The sequence below is a fragment of the Saccopteryx leptura genome, chromosome 6, assembly GCF_036850995.1.
Source record: "Saccopteryx leptura isolate mSacLep1 chromosome 6, mSacLep1_pri_phased_curated, whole genome shotgun sequence".
Classification (NCBI taxonomy): domain Eukaryota; kingdom Metazoa; phylum Chordata; class Mammalia; order Chiroptera; family Emballonuridae; genus Saccopteryx; species Saccopteryx leptura.
In genome coordinates, this window is record NC_089508.1 from 141,735,618 (window position 1) to 141,753,422 (window position 17,805).

A 17,805-nucleotide genomic window follows, 5' to 3' on the forward strand; every position below is an offset into this window, starting at 1 on the left:
CCCTGCAGAAAACACCAGCCACAGGTTCTAAGTGCTCACCTGCACAGCCGTCCTCCCATCTCACTTTTCCTTCTGGCTTTTAAGGCGGTTTTGGCCCACAGATTTTTTAGTAACTCATTTTGAAAAATAAAATAATTCCTAAGTTTTAATAATGAAGGCTATTCTGATGTGTTAAATGAACCACTCTGTATTTTTCCTTTGAGAGGAGGCACTTCATTGTTAAAACTTCTTTTCTCCTCAAGAACTCAGAGCCCAATCGGAAAATTGCTTAAATTTGTCTGCCAACTTTCTGCTCCATTTATATATCCCAAGAAAAATTGTCCTCCCCTGAAAAGACTACCAGTGCTATTAGAAAGAAAGTGGTAGTAGAAAAGATGGGGCTTACAGGGCATGTGAGGGCCTTTAAAGGTCCAGTTACTGTCTTTCTTTTTGGCTTGTTTTCTTCGTGTTTATATGGGTGTGTGCATGCTATGTGAGTATTTTGACTGAAATCTTGAGACATTTCTTTGGCTATCAGACTTCTGAGAGAAATTGCTTTGCACAGAAGCATAACATAGATGTAAATATTCAATTAAATGTGCAGCTTTTTTTTTATATTACAAAATTAGTTTTGGTCAGTTCTCCATGTTCGTGGCCACCAAACTGAGAAAACTCCCAATCTTGGCGTGGACAGTCACAGCTTAAGCAAGTGCTGCTGACACTTTCTCGAGCAAAACTCTTGTTATTGTGAAGTCTCTCCTGCATTTCACTGGGATCCACTCCGTGGCCTTCTAGCATACTGGAGGCCATACATGAGGGAGATGGAAAATGGAGGAAAAAAGAGAAATGCAAGTTCCATATTCTTTCCTCAAATCCATAAATCATAGTGAGAAAAAAGCAATGACTGCTTTGGCACACAATGCTGGATGCACCCTCCCCCCAACATAAAAAAAAAAAAAAAGGAAAAAAAAAAAAAAAGAAGAAAAGAAAAAGGAACCCTATCCAGCCAAAGTAAAAACCAATAGTGAATCTCATGGAATGGCTTCAACAATGGCACCCACTCCCTAGGTGATGATCATAGATGGGAAAGATGGGATAAATCAGACTTCCTAGTTTCCCATTAAGCATAAAAATTCATAACACAACTTGACACGCAGAGAAGAGCAGACCAAGGATCTCATTTGCAGACTTTGGTTAATAGGTTTCCTAGTGAATCACCACTTAGAACCTGAAAGAATGCAATCCCTCCTCCAGGGGGCAGGCTTGTATGCGCTTTGAACAGATCAAAGTTTTTGTTTGTTGTTGGTTTCTTTTCTTTTTTTTTCTTTTTCTTCTTCTTGGGTTTTTTTGTTTGTTTTGTTTTGTTTCATTTTGTTTTTGGTTTAGTTTTGTTTTTGTTTTGTTTTTTCTTAAAATGTGTTCACATTTCATAATATACAGAAAAAAGTAATGGTTATTTGGTTCGCTTTTAGTCCGTAAAAAAACTGGCATTTTGGAGACAGTAGGCGGAGGGAGGGAACTCTCCAGCCACACCCCTCCAGTGTGGTGCCTTCCTCTTTAAATTTTTTCAAAAAAGATTTTTTTTTTCTTTTTGGAAAACCAATGGACATGTGTAAACCATTCTGTCCACTGGGTAGTTTCCTTAGTCTTTTACTTATAAGGAGGATGACTAGATCTATTTTTAAATTTCAGTTCTAGTTTGTTATTTAGTTCTGTTTCGGTAGAGTCCCGGGGTGGAGTTTAGTTTCTGTGGAGTTTGCTTCTGCTCCTGGATGAGTGTCCCTTTAAGAGTTTTCTTCCAGAGAGTCTGTCAAGGGCTCCAGAGGGACAGCCGTGGCCGGCTCATGTTGTTTTAAGCGTTTAATCGTGTTCTTCAGGGCTTGCCTCTTGTTGCAGAACCAAACTCTCACCACCTCCCGGTCATAGTTCAGCTTCTCGGCAATCTCGGTCATTTCCTGCCCGGAGGGGTGTGTGTTCTTCTCGAAGTGAGCATTGAGGATCTCAAGGGCCTGGGGCGTGAAGGAGGTGCGCCTCTTGCGCTTTTTGGACGGCTCGCTCCCGATAAAGTCGGTCAGGTTCTGCACACCTGCTCGGTGGCGGGCCTCAGCCTCGGCCATCCACCGCTCAAGCACCGGCTTGATCTTCTGGGCACTTTTAGGAGTGATGTCCAGCTTTTCAAACCTGGCAGGATACAAAAGGCCAGGGTTCAGTTTGGCTGTCAGACTGCTAGCTATAGTGTTCTCTTGGGCTTCCTGTGGTAGGAAAAAGTGGCTTCTCAGGATGGTGTGTCTGGGGGGAAAATTGAGAAAGAACAGTCTTACACGGAGTCCTCTGCCAGGGTGGGCCTCCTGCCTGCCTGACTGGCAGAGCGAATCACTCCAGATATCAGCCAGCTGCACGGTGGCCACCCCGCTCACCAGCGCCACCCCCGCATGCTCCATGCCACTGCATGCCACGTGCACCCACAGACAGGGGAGGAGGGTGCAGACAGCATACGACACACGAGCTTTCACAATGGAAATAAAACAACTTGTATATTTTTTTCCTGTAAAGTCTTCAGATCTAAGCTTTTACTGTAATCATACCAGTAACATTTCCCCAATCGTTAGAATTCTTAAGGTAAAAATTAGCACCAGAAAGTGACATCAAAAACAACAGCTGTCATGTTCTTGCATTTAAAGTAATTCTTTCTATGTTTTACACTTGGTTTTCCTTAAATTCCCCCAACTGACTTGACTATAGAAACATTACATGTATTATAACAGTGATGGAAACTAGGACAAGTTTCTTTTATAGCTCTCTTTTCATCTCTGTGTCTTAGTCTCTCTCTCTCTCTCTCTCTCTCTCTCTTCTTTCTCTCACTCTGTTTCTCTCTTCCACCTTCTACCTCTGGTAACAATTTTCACCATATGTAAGTCAACAACATGTTACTTTTTAGGTAAAACATGTCATGTTGCTACTCTATTGCTGCACTCAAACACTCAAACAGCTGGACACATCATAATTACTGTGGACACCCCTCCCCAGATGTGCTAAGGCCCCCTTGTGCCTTCCAGACCCTTCTAGTGTGGAAATGCTTTGCACCAGGGCATCCAACTGTGCTTAATGTGTGATATCTGCAAACTAAACTTGAACGATATTATTTTCTGTAAATGAGGTCTTCTATGTATCAATTGCCATCAGCAATTCTTTGCTACACTGACTTTTAAAAATATGATGCATCATGGACAAAATTATGTAGAGTGCTTTAACAGGTCATCTTGATATAAAGTTTATCCTTATTTTCAATGATATACAAAAATACACCAACTCCTTTTGTTTGTTTATTCTAAATCCAAATTCACAACCCTCCAGTATGACAACTATAGATACATGGAATTCTCTCTCTTTTAAAGTTCAGGGCTGTTGAAAAACAACTGTCTTGACAGCAGAGTGCATCTTATTACAGTAGTCTGTTTCTATAGAGCTACAATGAACCTGCTTTAGTCATTCAGAGTATGTTTTATAAGGATGCTTGCAAAATGACACAAAAGGATAAGCTTTCTTTACGTGCCATAATCTTATTTTTGGATTGTATTTTAGATATCTTATGTTGTGATAAGCAGTGCAAATTATATCAAATTTTAATGTGATTCATATAGCATTCCCTTCCAAACATAGTTCAAGGACTTACCATATTTGTTTATTTTAGAAAAACCCAACTTCTAGTACAGGTCAAAGAGAAAAGAAGTACATTTTTCTTTCCATAAAAAAGCAAACGAATTATTCAATGTCATTTATGAGCTCATCATTCATGACAAGCTGCCCTAGAGCTTTTTTTGTCCTGTTAATTGCCACATATCATGTTTTACCATTATTCTCTGTAAAAGCCCTGAAGCTCAAACCTTGATAGCATGGCAATGGGCTTTACACGGCTCTCATGACCATGATGGGGCTTATGATGGGGGTGTCCAGTATATAATTAGGGACCTATAGCATGTGGGAGTTCCTGAAGCTAAAAACAGAGAAGTGACAACTGGGTGTGCAGGCTCAAATGCAGATTCCTCTTTACCCTCAAATTAACTTGAATTGTTCCAATATTACATTCTGGTTTCTTTCAAGACTTATATATTTTTTTCTTGGTAGTTAGCTCCTAAAATTACTTCACTGAAATACCAGAAGCTAGATAAAGGCCAGAAAAAGTCAAGACATCTGACATACTCTATTATACAGTGTCTCTTTTCATTTTAGCCATCGCTTTTTTGGCTTCCCCTGGAGAAGACTTTGGAAATCAACATATTTGATTGGCAATACCCAAGGACACTACTTATATTAGTGAAAACATTAGCTAGCACTTAAACCAATAAAAGGAAACCAGATTTTAGGACTAAAAATAAGCCAAAGAGGACTTCAGCAACAATAGCAAATTGGCAACAACTTGAAAACCTGTGGCTACCTTTATCACAAGGCTGTCAAGATGAAACAAAATGAATGTTTCCCAACAGGGAACAGCAGCATTCATATCATTGACGCTGCTTGTTAGTGTTGATGCTTCTGTACATATTGTTTGGAATAACATATACAAGCCTTGAAACAAATTTCCCAGCAGTAGTATCCTTGTATAGACTGAATAAAGGTTATTTTCTACAGGGAGGTATCTTATAAGAAAAAACAGTAGGGGAGGCCATAGAAGTGAGAGGATCCTATGGCGCTTTTTGTATTTAACAACAATCAATGGGTTTTATGGAAAATCATTGAGCAAAATGTAAGCTGCAAGCTACTACCCCATACTGATGTTATTTATAACCTTAGTCTTAAACTGCGGGAAAAGTACACTTCTGTCCTTTGGGGAATACATTAGAAGTATAAAGAGCAGATAAAAAGACAGCATTTCATGGATCACCAAGAACAAAATCCACTTAAATGAGTTTAGAGTTGGTTTCTTGGCTTTTCTGATGGAGGAGGACTCATAAGACATTGCCCAAGAGGAAAAAAGCTCTTGCAGAAGTGCCTTTGTTACCTCATGCATAAACACGAGATTAGTGCAACACACACATGCATGCGCGGGGCCTGCATCTGCGGCTTGACCCAGATCAGCGTGAACACACCAAGGCTGGCCTCCGTCTCTTATGTATTCATTTATTGTTGGAGGGTGTACAAGATTAGGCCAGATTCTCATACCTTTTCCTGAGCCATGTAAAGCAGCTGCTTTTTTATTTTTTTAATGTGCTTTTAAACTTGTGTCTGAGAAAGTAAGTTAAAAAATTCCTTCAATGTCATAAATTGGTTAATTTTTTTTTTAAGATGAGTTTTCTTGGAAAATCCTGATAGCAATCTCTTAGCAGACATGGTGGGAGCATTACCACCTACTGAAACTGGCGGCTTTGTAGGTGCACAGGACACCTATCTGCAGACAGAGGCGGTGGCTCCCAGCCGTGCAGGAGGGTGCTGTCAGGCATCTACAATGACACTGCCTTGGAGGTTCTTTGTGCATTGACTGGAGTTCTCAAGCCAGGGCCCACACATCTGCTTTAGCACCTGAACTTCCATCAGTATCATTGATTTCAACCTAGAACCACCCAGACTTTGTTCCCACACTTTACCCTCTAGCTGTGCCCACCCGAGGAAGACAAGCTGAGCCGAAAAGACAAATGAGCCCAGGCCAGCCAGGAAAGGATAGCATGCAGCACGGGTTACCTGCAGATGGCCGACTGGCTGTACGCAGGCCCTTCTGTGGCACTGAGAGCCTGTCCCACCTGAGTCTGGGTCAGGCCAAGGGACAGGCGCCGGATTTTAAAAGCTTTGGCAAATTCTCGGATCTCCTCCAGATTAACCCCATCCACCTCACCCGCTGCCATTTGAGGATCTGTGGAGATGTTTTTAAAAATAGAATCAATATGTATCACACATCCGAATAATATCTGTGTATTGTGGTTTGTGGGAAAGTGGCCCTCTTTAATAACAGAGCGGTGGGGAAACCCATATTGCGTGATGTTCTCTTGGTCTCCCAGATGAGGCACCCAAACCCCCATCCTGAACACATTGCACTTCCACACATCATCTTATGAGATATTTTGACCCAGATAAAAGCACAGCTTGCACCCTGCCACGTGCATAATACAAGAACACGCTCCTTAGGGCTTAACAAACAGCCGGTGAAGAAAGGCATTTGCTTGGCAGAGGCAACTCTATTTTGCCCATAGGTATGTTCAAATACTGTGCAAAAATATAAAAATGGGAAGGTTTTCATTTGAAACGTCTTAATTGGAATCTTTAGTGCAGAAATTGCCCTTGAAGAAAATAGTATTTAGTGTTTTTTCTTCACTTGATCAGCAATGCAGCCAGGCTAACAGATGGTAGTGTTGCCTCATCTCTTACATTCACATTAACCCTTCAAAAGATCGTGGTTCTGAAGCTGTGAGGATAATGTATCCTTCCCCTACAAAGCAATTTATTGACACAGATGCCTTAGTCCCCTGAAAGGGCACACAATAAAAAATGCCTCCACAGGAAGACTCCTTTGGTGCCAGATAACTCAGTCAATTTAGGACTTACCAAGGGAAATGGCACAACAGCTAGAGACTGAAACTCCCCCCTCCCCCACTACTTATCCCAGGATAAATGAAAGCACACACCAAGCTGGAGACAGCATGGGTTGGGAATGGTGGAAGATTTCAAAGTGCTGCTGGAGCCTGCCTGGAGTAAAGCCGTTCTCCCTGCCAGCCTACTCCATTATCCTTCACCTCATTTCCAGGACTTAGGTGAAAAGTCTTTCTCTTCCTCTTTCTGCACAATAACCCATCAATTTCAGAAAATTTGAGTACTTGTCTAAGAATGTGGTGGACTATATTACTTTTCTGGGCTCAGGGCTCTAAACACTCCTGTAATCATGAAAAGAAATATTTGCATTTAAGGGCCAATTTTTCAAGCTCTTTTAAATAAAAATGTTAAAATTTCTGGGGAGCATGAAGCTTCATGTATAGATTCTCTCATTACAGGGAAAATGGTTTTAATAGAGTTAGCAGTGCAAGTGTAGACGGTACTTTTATCTTTGAAAAAGTCCTGTATGATTTTTATATGTCATTAGTCATGATTTCACCGGGGAAAGATTAAAAAGTGGCATAACCACAACAATCAGCCTATATTTCTTTTTTAAAAAAAAATTTATTGAATTTATTGGGGTGACATTAGTTAATAAAATTATATAGGTTTTAGGTGTACAATTCTATATCATCTATATATTGTATTGTGTTTATCATCCCAAATCAAGTCTTCTTTCATCACCATTTATCCTCCTTTACTTTATACCACCTCCCCCACCCCCTTTTCCCTCTTATAATCACCATACTGTTGTCAGTGTCTATGAGTTTTTTTCCTTTGCTTAATCCCTTCACCGTTTTCACCCAGCCCCCTACCCTCTCCCCTCTGACAGCTATCAGTCTATTCTCTGATTCTATGAGTCTGTTTCTATTTTGTTTGTTAGTTCATTTTGTTCATTAGATTCCACATGTAAGTGAAATCATATGGTATTTGTCTTTCTCTGACTGGCTTATTTCACTTACCATTATGCTTTCCAGGTCTATCTGTGCTGTCACAAAGGGTAATATTTTCTTCTTTTTTACAGCTGAGTAGTAGTCTATTGTGTCTTAAGTGTTCTACAGCATTTTTATCTACTCATTTACTGATGGATACTTGGGCTGCTTCTAAATCTTGGCTATTGTAAATAATGCTGCAGTGAGTACAGGGGTGCATATATTCTTTTGAATTAGTGTTTTGGGTTTCTTTGGATATAGTCCCAGAAGTGGAATTGCTGGGTCATAAAACAGTACCATTTTAAATTTTTTTAGTAACTCTATACTGCTTTCCACAGTGGCTGCATCAGTCTTACGTGACTCCTGGAAGCCCTAATGACTCCTGGAAGCCCCCCTCCTGGAGGGGGAAGAGCAATAGACAGGCAGTTCCAGCCTCTATGAAGTTTACAGTCTGTATATATTCAGGGCCCTATATAATAAATGAGAAAAGAATTAGAGAAAAATGCCAAGCAGAGTTTCATCAAGAACTGATGGTGTGACGCTCACACTGGAATTGACAGAGAAGGGAGAGGAGATAAGAGAGAGGATTGATCAGGATTTTCCCCAATGGGTAGCTTTCAGAGAATGAAAGGGCTGGTCGGTGGGAACAGAAGGCCGAGAGGCACAAACCTGCGAGGGTTTTGGTAGGATGGAGTGGGGTAGGGTGCAGTAGGAGAGGCGAACATTAAAGTGTAGGACATTGAGATGCTATAGGCAGGGAGAAAGAGTTACTATCAAACTGATTTGGTTGTTAAAATTAATTAAAATCCTGTTTTTTCTTTCAAAATTCCCCCCAAAGAGCCAGCAACACTTGGTGAGTGAAAGACTTGTTTGGGCTGTCCTTGGTGGAGGCTGCCCCCCCCCATCCTAAGTCCCCCCAGTGTGCAGCAGCCTGGAGCAGCATGAAGGGTTTTCTGGGGGTGCCAGGAGGTCACGTCTACGTGCGTAGCAGCCATGAACTCCTTCTCTTATTTCTTCCTTTAAGAAATGTCTGGAGCAGAAGTTGCAAATGAGCAGCTTGCAAATAAAACTCAGCTTTTCTAGTGCTTAAATATTCTTGGAAATACTGGCCAACATTTAAACCTTGGGAGGTTTCTAAAGAAAAACCTAGATTTTCACATCCTTTTGAAATGTTAGAAGATTGGTGAGAGTGGGGCTTCCTCTGCACTTGGGTCCAGTCAGTCAGCTGGGACGGGTTCCGGCTGGCCCGGCAGCTGCTCATCATCCTCATCTCCATGCCCTTCTCAGACCTACCGCCTGGCTTAGCCTGTTCGGTGTTCCCAAGGTGGGGTGAGATTGGTTCTGGGTGGTGGAGGGAAGCTGGAAGTCTTAGGTAGTACAATGGCTGTGGCCCCTGCCGAAAGACCACAGTACAGAGACAGAACATGTGTGTAGTATGTCTGTGGTATGAACATTTCATGGAGGAAGAAGGACAATTAGGATAAAAAAGTGTAAAAAGGCTCCTTGTGGGATTAGAAGTGGGGTGGGAGGGTTACAGTTAAATAATGGTGGAGACACTCCCGTTTAGAACAGAGAAAGCAAGTGGCACAAAATGGCACAATGATGGGTTTGGCCTCAATCTCGGAGAGAAGGAAGGGGTCTCAGCAGATGTGCGAGTGGGGGCTGGGGGGCTCAGAGCCAAGGGGGTGAGAATGGAACCAGAGACATTCCTTACAAGAGTGTGGCTTTCAAGAAGGTGGTTTTCTTAATTCGGCAGGTGTAAGCGTTACCTAGGCTCCAGGGATGTGTGTTTCTAACAATTATCACAGGCGATTCTGATGCAGGGGCTCCTGTACCCACAGACAGAAGCCTTCTCTGTGGCTCTGCCATGACCAAATTTGGGCACAGCACTCCTCCCCTATCTTGTCACTGTCTTTTCTGGATCTTTCACCCTTGTTGTTCGCCAGGTTCCACTACACAGCAATCTTGCTCTGCCGCTTGTGTAAGACGGGTAGGCTGGAGGGGACCTGTGAGGAGGGCTCTGGAAAGGCACCCACTCCTTGCCCTTCTCCACTCCCAACCCCACCATATACGGCAAGGGCAAACATCTGGATGCCAGCAGGCTGGGGTGATCGGTGTAGTCTGGTGTTGGGGGGTAGAGTTTTTCTCTGAGCACAGCTAAGTAGCCAATGTGGGAAGTAAAATTGCTGCTTTATATTAGCCCCATTTTTAGATCAATAGGAATCAATTGAGTTAACCAGCACGAGAAGGGTGGGTCTTTAATCTGGAAGGATTTCTCGCCTCTACTCCAGTCCCAGGGCCTGCCCTGCCACGAGGCTTCGAAGTGTAGCTCCAGGCCAGTTTATGACTCGGGCTGAATGTCAATTCATTCTGTCTCATTTCTCCCTCTTTCCCTGCTGCTTTTTATCGTTTGTCTCCTCACCAGTTCCTTGAGACCAGGAATGAAATCTTTTTGTGTGTGTGATTGTGCACGTTGCTCTTTGCCAGATCCCTGACAATAAGCAGAGTGGAGGAGAAGGCTGTGAATTCTGATCCTTGTGCAGTAAGCACTGTCAATATCAGACTTGACTCTGAAACTCAGAGGGGTGGGCGCCTGCCCCACTGAGCCCAGTGGCTTCCATGGGGCCCACACAGACATTCATCACACCAGAGACTGAATTCCTTCTTCTTCCTCTCACACATTTTCCACTCTTGTCTTTTTCCTCACTCTACTTATAGAACTGATAAGACAAATTCTAGTGAAATTTAAACAGGGTGATGGTCTCTTTGACAAAGGCCCAGGGAGAAAAATCAGTATTGCTTTGTATAATTTGTCAAGTGCTGGAGATGAGCTGCCCACCTTCTTTATATTGGTATCTCATCTGTAAATCTGATGGGAAATGTACTACTATGGCTTGCTCATAGGTCCTAAGGTCACAACAGTATTCCCACTCATGGACAAATACCAGTTTCCCCTGATTACCATGTGTGTGGTTTGTCTTCACACACAGAGGGAGTTCATTAGATGGTGTCTATAAACTGCTTTGAATTAATAAAAAAGCTGATGCTATCTTTTTTTCTTTTTATTTCATTTTTTTCTTTGATTCTGAAATTTCTGTTGTAAATTCTTGAGTTTTTTTCCCTGTATTTGTAACAGTTCCTCTCTCCTAAGGGCTATACAGGGCTGGGCTAATGTAGACTTACAGTTGTTCATACGGAAAAGGTATTCAGGTTATGAATATGGTTATAACACAAGAATAAACTCTGTGCTTTGTGTACTCACATCTATGAGCCTGCGTTTGCCCACCTTGCATGCTTTTCTGGTAGAACAGGAAGAGCAAAGGTAAAGGGAAGCTTTCCTGCAATGTTACCTCAGCTTTCAGTTGAGCTCAGAGCTTGATATTCCACCTGGGGCTATGTCAGCCTGGCCTGCTGTCATCCATGCTCCTAGCTCTGGGTGGCTGTGTCAGTTTTAAGGATAAATCTGAAGCTGCCTTAGTGGGGACCTCAGAGGGAGCCCTCGGATCCTGTAAAAATGGATTCAGCACCTTCAACCAGCTCCAGAGTTGGTTTCTCTGTACTGGTAAGAAGTGGCACCTTTTATAGAAGTTTGCTCCAGATTAAGTCAGCCCAATACTGTATTTCTCCATATGTAAGATGATACCACGTATAAGATGCACCTTAAATTTGAGGCCCAAAATTTGAAAAAAATGTATTACATAAAGTTATTAAACTCAAGTTCTATTCATCATAAAATTCATACAACTCCTCAACAAGTGTGGAAAAGTGGAAAATGCAAGTAAAAAAATCTACCACCACTGTATAAGACGCACCCAGTTTTTAGACACCAAATTTTTCAAACAAAAGTGAGTCTTATACATGGGGAAACATGGTATATTAAATACAGGGTCAGAAAGCAGTAGCGATGACTGCCAGGGTCCACCAAGACTGAATCTGACTCTGTTAGACAAGCCAGAAGATCAGCCTATATGGGGACTAACTGGCTTGGAGATTTAGAATACACTGGCATTGAAAACTGGCAGTGACTCATAAGTACAATGATGATCTTTCTCAAGTTAATTTGGAATGTGTGGGTTGCAAAGAGAAAAGATTTTTATGGGAACTAAATGCAAATTGTGTGAAAACAAGCCTGTTCTGTAGAATCTAGTTGCATGGTCCCTGAGCCCATTCTGAGTGCTCAGGAAGAGCCAGGACAGGTGTTTTACTTACTTATTTTAATTTTTTAAATTTAGCCTTTTCCAACTTTTAACCTGGGCATCAGTATAAGTGGTTGCCAAATGGGTTGTTGAATAGTCAGCATCTCTCAACACTAACCTTCTATATCCTCTGTTTGTGGGACTGTCACAGAAGAAATAAGCATCTTTAAGGAAGCTGCCAGTGTGAATTAACTGCCTTATGTAAACATCCATCTGCTTTTTAGTGCTATTCTCACAGCAAATAATGGGCATATTTACAAAATATTTCTGAGAAATAAGAAAACATTTGGGAACATATAATGCAATTTGGGAGAACAGCTTACTTGCAATATGGTGGCTTCACTGAGTTGTGGAAATGATATGAATTGTGATCGTGTGAGTTGGGGGTTCCACTGTGCCATAAGCTATCAGTATGCATCTTTATGTTCAGTTTCTAGTTTCAGTTCTCCTGATATTGACTATCAGTTCTTTGACTTCTAAGAATCAAGTTTATAAGCCAGGGATTTAACACAAGTGTGCTGAAACACTAAACCCAGCAAAGAATAAAAAAATCCCAAATCCACCTATTTTTAAACAGTACTGTGTAAATCTTAAGCCAGTTTGAGTCATTTGTCAAGTCAGTTGTTTGACTCTAAATGTAGACTTTCCAAAAGCCCTGCTTACTTAAACTATATTGACCTCTGATGAGTGTGGAGACTGAGCAAACTTTAACATAAGCCAAGCTGTGTAGGTGCTATGAACAGGTACTGTGCAGATGTTCCAATGAGTGTCCATATCTGAGCCCAAATGTGGTGTTCTTTGCACATGAAGATCCTTTATCATTGCTAACACATTAACTCTGTGTTCTTTTGCTTGGAGTAGGGAAGATTTTTGGATGATCTGCCCACTCCATTTCATCTGGAATAATGGAAGGTTACTCAATGCTAAGGTGAGAGAGAGCCTTTGACCATGATATGGGAGAGCTCATTGACCAACGTTTTGACTATGGGCTCAAATCCAGTTTCACCTGATTCAAACTATGACCTTGCCTTTTGGAGGGGTTCTTTGCTATATTAACAATCCAAACTCAATGTAAGAATTAGCTACTATAGCAAGTCCTGTTCTATCTCAGCTTCTAAAACTCAAATAACTGTCTACTATATCCTTATCGTCCCTGTACATATGTTGATGATATAGCATTTATTTTGCTTTGTTTTTTTTGTATTTCTTCGTAATAAGTTCATGACTCCCCCCTCAGGGCAAGGACCACATTTTGCTTATTTTTTCTTTCTTAATTTCTATCCCTGTGCCTAATATATACACGGTGCTTAATAAATGTTTCTTTTTCTTTTTAGGTTGACTGGCTCTAATCCTCTTTTTTTCTGTAATTTTACCTATATTGCAATTATATCTGAAGTATGGTGTTGGATCTCCCCACATTAGCTTATTTGCAGATTTGGTGAGTTTAATTTTGGACAAAATTAATTTTAATTGCTTGAATATAAATTTCATAATGTGTAGGTTGTCTAGTTTTTCTCTTCAAGTTGGCTCAGAGAAAAACCTATGCTTTAATTATATAGCATGGACCCAGGCTTTAAAAAAGGATTCAAAGATATTCATATGATTTGATATATTTTGTCATTCAAATTTCACTGGATGAAATTTATATGCAAGCATTCTATGTTTTACAGCAGCTCTGGGATATGTACAACCCATTGACTCAGACTTCTTGGGTTATCATCCTAGCTTTGCCACCTGTTAGATTTGTCACACAGGATGTCACAGTTTCTCAGCTAAGACTGAGTCTGGTTTTTCTGACATAGGATGGTCAATATGGGTTGTACTTTTCAGTATCTATTTAATGCTGGCTTCAATATCTGAAAATAAGGATTTATAATACCTTGTTGTGAGTATTAAAATCAGTAAAATATTGGAAGTGTTTTGCAAACTATACAAATGTAAGCTCAAATAGTAGTTTGAGAAAACTCTCCAAGTACGATTCATCAGAATATATTCCACATGCTATTCATTCCGTAGTTGAGTTGTGAGACAGAAGGAAATTAACTAAGTAACATGCTCAAAATCTGTAACAATTGGAAGTTCAGCAATGCCTGGTGGGACTGCTTGACCCTCTCATTATCTTCCAGAGAAGACACCTCCTTCAGGGTCTGCATGTGAGTTTTGAGTTTCCTGCTCCAAGTGCATGTGTTAAAGGAGTCTCTCTCCCCCAATTCCTTATGTTTTAAATCAAGGCTATGTTACGTGATTCACTCATTATATAACTAGAACTTATATGCCTTATTGGCCATTGTGTAATTGAAATTCCATCTGGCCCATTAAGTACCTCTGTTACTGATTTCTGAAAAAGAAAAAATTCTTCCCTTCCTAGCTTGAAACAAGTGAGAACCCAAGTCTGTCATCCATCTGTATTTCCATTTATCCGTTCATTAACCTCTCTATCCACCCAACATATATTACGTATTTACCTTGTGTAAAATAACTATATTTGAGGGGCTGTTTGTACTTTTATTTTATATTTAACTGATTCTTCTTTATAAGATGTTTGATCTTGGTTTCATTTCTTTAAAGACCAAAACTTAACATCCTATCCTAAATTTAGTATCTTGCTGCTATTTAGAAATGGAATATTTTGCATACACTTATGCAGAATATCAAATCGAAATAAAGTTTGAATTTCTTCCCCACAACAACTCTATGAGAATTCTTTAAGAAAAAAAAAACCTGGCTATAATTAAATTAATTTTATCCATGATTTTATTTAAATGAGACTAGAGTTTCTGGCCCAAAAGAGAGGGGTTGCTTATCTAACTAACCTAAAATAACACATTGATGGCAAACTCCATACATATCCTAAAATTCTGTTTGGTACTGACCGGTCATTAAGATCACAAATATTTAGGGCAGTTGACTGAAGAACTTGGCATTTTAATATTGTTCCATAATCCTTTATTCTCTCCTGCATTTCATAAGCATCTTTACTGTTTGAATTAGTCACATAATTGAATTTGTACATATATACCACACACATATATACTCAACAACATGTATATGTTTGTATGTCTATCTATATCTCTATCTTATCTATCTATCTGTCATCTATGTATGAATATATGTATTCTTTTGAGGGGGAGTGGCTTGTGGGGAGAAGACATGGCAACCCTCCATTTGCTGTACATTACTAAACTTGCCCCATGATATGTGAGGATCCTTACTATTCCTGTTATAACAGGTCACTCATAACACTTGGCCAAACATAGATACTCACATTTGTTCTTGTTTTATGGCACATATGCTTACAGTGCTTTAGTCCTTTAAATCCATAACTACTGAAGTTTTATAAGCTATGCACATGTTGTTCTGCAATTTTATATATAAATAAAAATTATACTGAATGTAACTAAAATTAAATTAGACCATTGTCCCATTCTTCCTAACACGTTTCTACATGTTTGTGATACATATGCTATCTTCACCTAGGGCCAACTACTATTTTTTTTTTTTTCATTTTTCTGAAGCTGGAAACAGGGAGAGACAGTCAGACAGACTCCCGCATGCGCCCGACCGGGATCCACCCGGCACGCCCACCATGGGGCGGCGCTCTGCCCACCAGGGGGCGATGCTCTGCCCATCCTGGGCGTCGCCATATTGCGACCAGAGCCACTCTAGCGCCTGGGGCAGAGGCCGAGGAGCCATCCCCAGCGCCCGGGCCATCTTTGCTCCAATGGAGCCTTGGCTGCGGGAGGGGAAGAGAGAGACAGAGAGGAAAGCGCGGCGGAGGGGTGGAGAAGCAAATGGGCGCTTCTCCTGTGTGCCCTGGCCGGGAATCGAACCCGGGTCCTCCGCACGCTAGGCCGACGCTCTACTGCTGAGCCAACCGGCCAGGGCTCCAACTACTATTTATAGCTATATGGCTTATACTCAAGGAAGCAGACTTGCAGGCTTATTTTATTTTATGAAAGGTTGTCCAGAGATTTCCCATTGGATTCTAGCCTATGCAGCTTCCCCTTCACGCCACAGGAGGCAGCTCATTGTACACACAGCTACCCACCCACAGGGACACTCTCTTTTATTTCCTCTGACACCTACAAACAGAATGGCAGGGACTTCAAACACACAGAAAAGCAGTTTGACCTGTGGGTTGAGCGCTTGTTGTTGGTTATTTCAGTTCTGAGTTACATGGCTAATGCCCTGCAAGCTGATCAGTTTTTTCCTTCTGGAGTGGCAGGGCTGACTCAGCACATCAGATAGTGCTTGAAATAGAAACTGGTCCCTAAGCAGTTATTGAGGGGTGTGCTTTGGGAGCCTGCATCCCAGTGTAACCATCTGGCCCACAACATGGACTTCATTGAAATATTGGCTTAACAGAGCCAGGAAATTCCTCTTTGAGGTTGAGAGAATAAGAAAGAGAGAGGGCATAAGAGGGAAAGAGATAGAGGAGAAAGAGATAGAAATAGAGATAGAGATAGAGATAGATTATAGAGAGAGAGAGGGAAAGGTAGAGGAGAGAGAGAGAGAGAGAAGGCAAGGCATTGCAAACAGGCAACAAGAAGTCCACCATGACTTCACTGAGCCAAAGAGGATACTTACTGCTGACTAACTGGCCCACACTCAAAGCTGAAGAAGCAGAGGATGAGGAGGAAGAAGAGGAAACCTGCCGGACGGGGCTTTGAGACATGGATGCTTGGCTGTGAGCCAGGTGCAGAAGATTGCCTTGGGAAACTCCTTGACCCACTGACGTCTGGGAAGGTTGGTGGAGCTACATGGGGGGATGTAAAAAATACACAAATGAATGAAAAATTAGAGGAAAATGCCAGGGAACAGAAATTTCATCTGGGATTGAGTCGTTTTATTTCCAAGAATATATACTTCTCAGGAAGCGGGAACATCTCCCACATAACAGCAGGATTTTTTTTTTTATGACAGGCATTTTATTAGTAATTTTAAATAACTACTAACTCCCTACTTGGCTCACTGGAGCACCAAATTTTCTACATTTACTGAGCACTGTGGGTAGCTAGACTCTTTCTGCATTTTTAAACAATCACAGCAGATTTTACAGGCTCCTCAAGTATATATATATGGGTAAATGATAGTGCTTATGATCAACTCAGAATGTATCACTCAATTACAATTACTAAGGTGTAGCTGTGTCCAACCATTTGTCTTATGTAGTTAGCATTTTTAGGGAAGTTCCACTTTAGTAAGGCTGAGTGTATATGGGAACTTTCTTTCTCCTAGACCAAGAGTCTGGTATATTACTGTGAAGTGTGGGAAAAGGTTCTCTAATGTCCTATAGAAAAATAAGAGACAAAACTATCTATTAACATTATGGATATCACTTGTCACTTTCCTACTCTGAGCCAATACTCCGCTGAGGACTTCCATACACTCACTCATTTAATTCTCATGTTGGCCCAGCTATTCTGATACTGTCTTACAAACAAGGAGGCTGAGGCCCTGAGAGCTTAGAGGTTTGGTAGGTTGGTCAGCAGGTGTGGAGGGGCTGGTCTCTGGACATATGAAGTCTGGCCCTGAGCTCAAGCTCTTAGTCGTATTGCCACTAGTAAAATTTACATAATTTTACATAATTTGTGTGCCTTAAAGAAGGCTGTTTTTATGTCCATCTATTCATGGCTCCTTCGCAGGTAATTGAAGAACTGCTCTTCTGAGAGGGGAGAAAAGCTCAGCTGAAGAAGGAGAGAGGAGGGGTGACTGCAGGTGCCAGGACAGGTGACAGGCCCTGGGAAGGGCCTCTCTTCACCCATGTCCACCCTCCTAGAAAGCTGACACAAAGGGCAGCCCAGGAGCCTGAGCAAGTGCAGCATAGGCCTCCGCAGTGGCCACCCACCACCTTTTTAATTGGCAATAGCATTTTGGGGCTCATAGTGCTTTCATAGCCATCATCACACTTACAGCGGTGTGGGGAGGTTTTCATAAGAGGAAGTCAGCCTGAGAATAGTTTCATGTCAAGCCCTGAACTCTGAAGTGAAAGCCAACTACAAAACAGACACCAATCTTTGACCCCCTCCTCAGGATGTAAGAGCCAGCCTGGGATGTTTCAATTCCACATCTGCCATTGCTTTCCATTTCTGTGTGTGTGTGTGTGTGTGTGTGTGTGT

The 17,805-nt window shown here is 41.4% G+C and overlaps 1 protein-coding gene across 1 annotated transcript in view; it reads right to left on the bottom strand.

Annotated features, from left to right (window-relative positions):
• Nucleotides 1-1,563: 1,563 nt before the first annotated feature.
• The window catches only part of POU6F2 (POU class 6 homeobox 2), a 609,603-nt gene continuing 593,361 nt past the window's right edge, over nt 1,564-17,805 (bottom strand). The window contains exons 9-11 of the mRNA XM_066343683.1: nt 16,274-16,442; nt 5,656-5,824; nt 1,564-2,268 (exon numbers count right to left, since the gene is read on the bottom strand). Of these exons, the coding sequence (XP_066199780.1) occupies nt 1,764-2,268; nt 5,656-5,824; nt 16,274-16,442 (843 nt within the window). The 3' untranslated portion in view covers nt 1,564-1,763. The remainder of the gene's footprint in view (nt 2,269-5,655; nt 5,825-16,273; nt 16,443-17,805) is intronic.